Source organism: Carlito syrichta, unplaced genomic scaffold, assembly GCF_000164805.1.
Source record: "Carlito syrichta isolate Samal-C Ts95f unplaced genomic scaffold, Tarsius_syrichta-2.0.1 Scaffold144572, whole genome shotgun sequence".
NCBI lineage: Eukaryota > Metazoa > Chordata > Mammalia > Primates > Tarsiidae > Carlito > Carlito syrichta.
In genome coordinates, this window is record NW_007088668.1 from 45,752 (window position 1) to 48,820 (window position 3,069).

General features: G+C 65.1%; 1 protein-coding gene across 1 annotated transcript; it reads right to left on the reverse strand.

The window, feature by feature from the left end:
- Window positions 1–760: 760 nt before the first annotated feature.
- Window positions 761–2,757, reverse strand: MLF2 (myeloid leukemia factor 2). The gene is made up of 5 exons (XM_008050354.2): window positions 2,581–2,757; window positions 2,129–2,257; window positions 1,812–1,971; window positions 1,113–1,325; window positions 761–926 (listed from the first exon to the last, which is right to left on the reverse strand). Exons 1-4 carry the CDS (start codon window positions 2,755–2,757, stop codon window positions 1,138–1,140), a joined length of 654 nt encoding a protein of 217 aa, XP_008048545.1. The 3' UTR covers window positions 761–926; window positions 1,113–1,137.
- Window positions 2,758–3,069: the final 312 nt, after the last annotated feature.

Here is a 3,069-nt window from a genome sequence, read left to right on the forward strand (position 1 = left end):
TTTCTTCTTGGTCTCCTTCCCTGGGCTCAAATTCGCCTCAACAACGGGGGGCGAGGGCTTGAGAAATGCTGCGGCCTGAGTTCTTCCCCTCACGGCCTCTGTAGGGCCGTGTGGACTCCTCCTGGTCTGGGCAAGGAGTGTTCCCGCCCACACTCCAGGGCACAGCCTGTGCCCAGCAGCAGCAGACTCCTTAGGCTCCTGGGTGGGATGGCTGCCCCCGAGCTTCCAGCAGAATGGGCAAGAGCCAGCCGCTCCTGTTCTCCCACCCCTGCCAGTCCCACTGTCATCACCACCGGGATGCCAGGCTTGAACTCTGGGTGAGACGGGGGCAGGTACGAGGGCAGCCAAGGAGACAGGGTGGAGGCGACCCGGAAAAGATCAGGACGGCCAGAGTCCCACATGCTCTTTTCCATTCTCCTTTATTCCATAAACACCTAGTTACAAGTGACACAAGTCAAAAAATAAAGGCAGAGAAGGGTGCAGGAAGATTTCTGTGACGTGTGGGTAGGAGCAGGGAGGGGTAAGGAGTTGGGAGCCAGGCCGCTCCCTCCACAGCCCCGGACAGGGCTACGGCCCCTCTGGAGGCGCCAAGGAAGAGGCAGGCGGGGACCCAGGGGAGCTGCGGGGTCGAGGCGCCCCGGCCAGAGCTTGCCCCGAAAGACCCCTCAGCGCACGGCGGGGTGGAACGGGGAAGCCTCGCGGGCTCAAGGTGGAAGGGCGAAAGGAAAACTCAAGTTAGTGGGACAGGAGAGGGGGTCGTCATGGTGAGGGGATCGAAGGAGGAAGAGGAGACCAGGGCAGTCCAGGTTCTCCTAAGGTCCCAGGGAGAGGCGGGGCCCTTGCCTGTTAATTTAACGAGAAACTGGGGTGGGATTTGGAGAGGAAAAGGTTACTTCGGGACGCCTTCTCAGCCTCTCAGTCTGTACCTGGAGGGAAGAGGTGAGCACAGTCAAAAGGAAACGTGACGCCCCGTGCCAGAGAACACACTCCCCACGCCACCTGAGGGGCCCACGGTCACGGCAGCACTTGCTGCAGCTGGGCCTGCTCTCTCCTGGGCAAGGAGTCCCCCAGCCCCCGCCTCTGACATCTGCCACCCCTGCCCAAGTACTTACAAGCAAGACTGAGGGCCGAGGGCCCTCACCAGTCGTAGCGGCGGGACTGTCGGGAGGGGGAGTCCTCGGGGCCCTGGATGGCCAGGCGGGGCGGCCCCTCAGCCCTCCGCGCCCCGCCCCCTGACGCCTCGTGCCGCCGGAACTCCAGCGGACGCGGCTGCCGGAACCGGGACGTCTCCCTCCGCCACTCGTCGTCAAATGCCGCAGCCTCGCCTGCAGGGGACAGAGCGGTCACGACGCCTGGGCACCCGCCTGCAGCCGGGCTCTGGAGGCAGAGGCACGAGCGGGCCCAGCCTTCGAAGACCGAGGCGAGGCGAAGGTGGGAAGTCTGTGTGACGTGTGGGGGCAGCAACTCGCCCAGCCCTTTCCCGGGAAGCCACAGGCAGGCCTAAGGTGCGACTCCCGGACAAGGACATCGGGAATGGGATCACCAGGCAATTGAGGTTCCCAGCCTAAATTAACACTGGCTGGCTTGAAAAAAAGAATAAAGGGAGGAGAGAGAGAAGAAGAGCGGACCCAGGCGGAAGAGGAGGAACACCCCCAATCTGACTTCGGCGAGAAGTCTGCTCCTCGCTGGGGGCCACCACCAGCACGTGACCCGGGCCCCAGCTGACAGCCCCGCGTGGCCCCAGGAGCACCGTGTACCCCTGGCTCAGGAGCCGGCCCGGGGCTGCCGGCGGGAAGCAGGGGCAGACTCACTCTCGTCCAGGTTGATGTAGTCCTGCCGCTCCTCCTGGTCCCCCGTGCGGTGGTTTCGCGAGCGCTGCAGGATGTGGGCCCTGTCCCGGATGTGGTGCCCGATGGACATCTGCTCCAGCCCGCTGTCTGAATCCCGAACGGTCCTCCGTGTCTCCCGGATCTGGGCGAGGCAGGACGCGGCACGCTCGGCTGCCCTTCCAAAGCCCCGGCCACGCCGCCCGGGGCGCACGCGACCCACAGCCCGATCCCGAGGAGACAAGCCAAGGTTCCTGTGGGCGCCTCAGTCCGGCCTGCACCGGGGCAGGGCCACCACTCACCCCGCCTGGTGCGGAGCGCATCTCGGACGTCTCCTGGTAGACCTTGGGGGCGCCGTCTCCCGAGTTGGAGTAGGAGATGACAGTGGAGGACGAGAAAGTCTGGCAGTTACCACCAGCGGTCAGGTGCTCCTGAAGAGGAACCGGCCGGGGCCGAGTGGGCGGCAGCACCCGGACAGGGCTTCGCCCGAGCGGCCTGCTCCCACCCGTGTCTTCCTCGCGGAACGGGAGGACCCAGAAGGCGTCGGGACTCGTCACCACCCCCACTCCTGCGAGCCCAGCACACCCGGGAAGGCCGAAGCCGCGTCCGCGTTCGGCCCGAGCAGGCACGGGTGCCGTGCTCCCTGGGCTCGCGCCTCCAGCCAGCGGAACCGGCCCTAGCCACCCTTCCCGCCTCGGACCGGGGTCGTCAGCGCCGCTGAGCACAGGCTGGGCCGGGACAGCGGGGGCCTCACCATGTTCCCAATCATGTCGTTCACCATCCCGAACATGTCCACGAAGCCGCCCGACTGGAGGAAAGGGGTGGGAGCCGTCAGGGGGCCAGCCAGGCCCAGGGAGGCCTGCTCGGTGCCGCCAGCCCGGCCACACGGTCCCTCCCAGCCCTCGCCCACGCCTAGCCTGCTCTTCCGCATTCTTCCCCACGGACCCACCGAACATTCATGCTTCTGCCCCTCCGCCCGGGTCTCCTGACGGCTGCCCCCGCTCCTGATCTTTGGGAAGCGACTCCAAAATAAACGGAGCCCAGCTTCCTAAGAGGCAGGGCACGAAATGGCTAACCCCTACTGAATTCTGCCTGCCTCCTCAAAGGAACAAACTTTGCTAGGCAGATACGTCTTCCTAGAGGGTACGAACTCCTAAGGATACAGGAGTTAATAGCAAACATCTTTTTTTTGAGTCGGAGTCTCACTCTGTTGCCCAGACTGGAGTGCAGCGGCCGCTCCCGG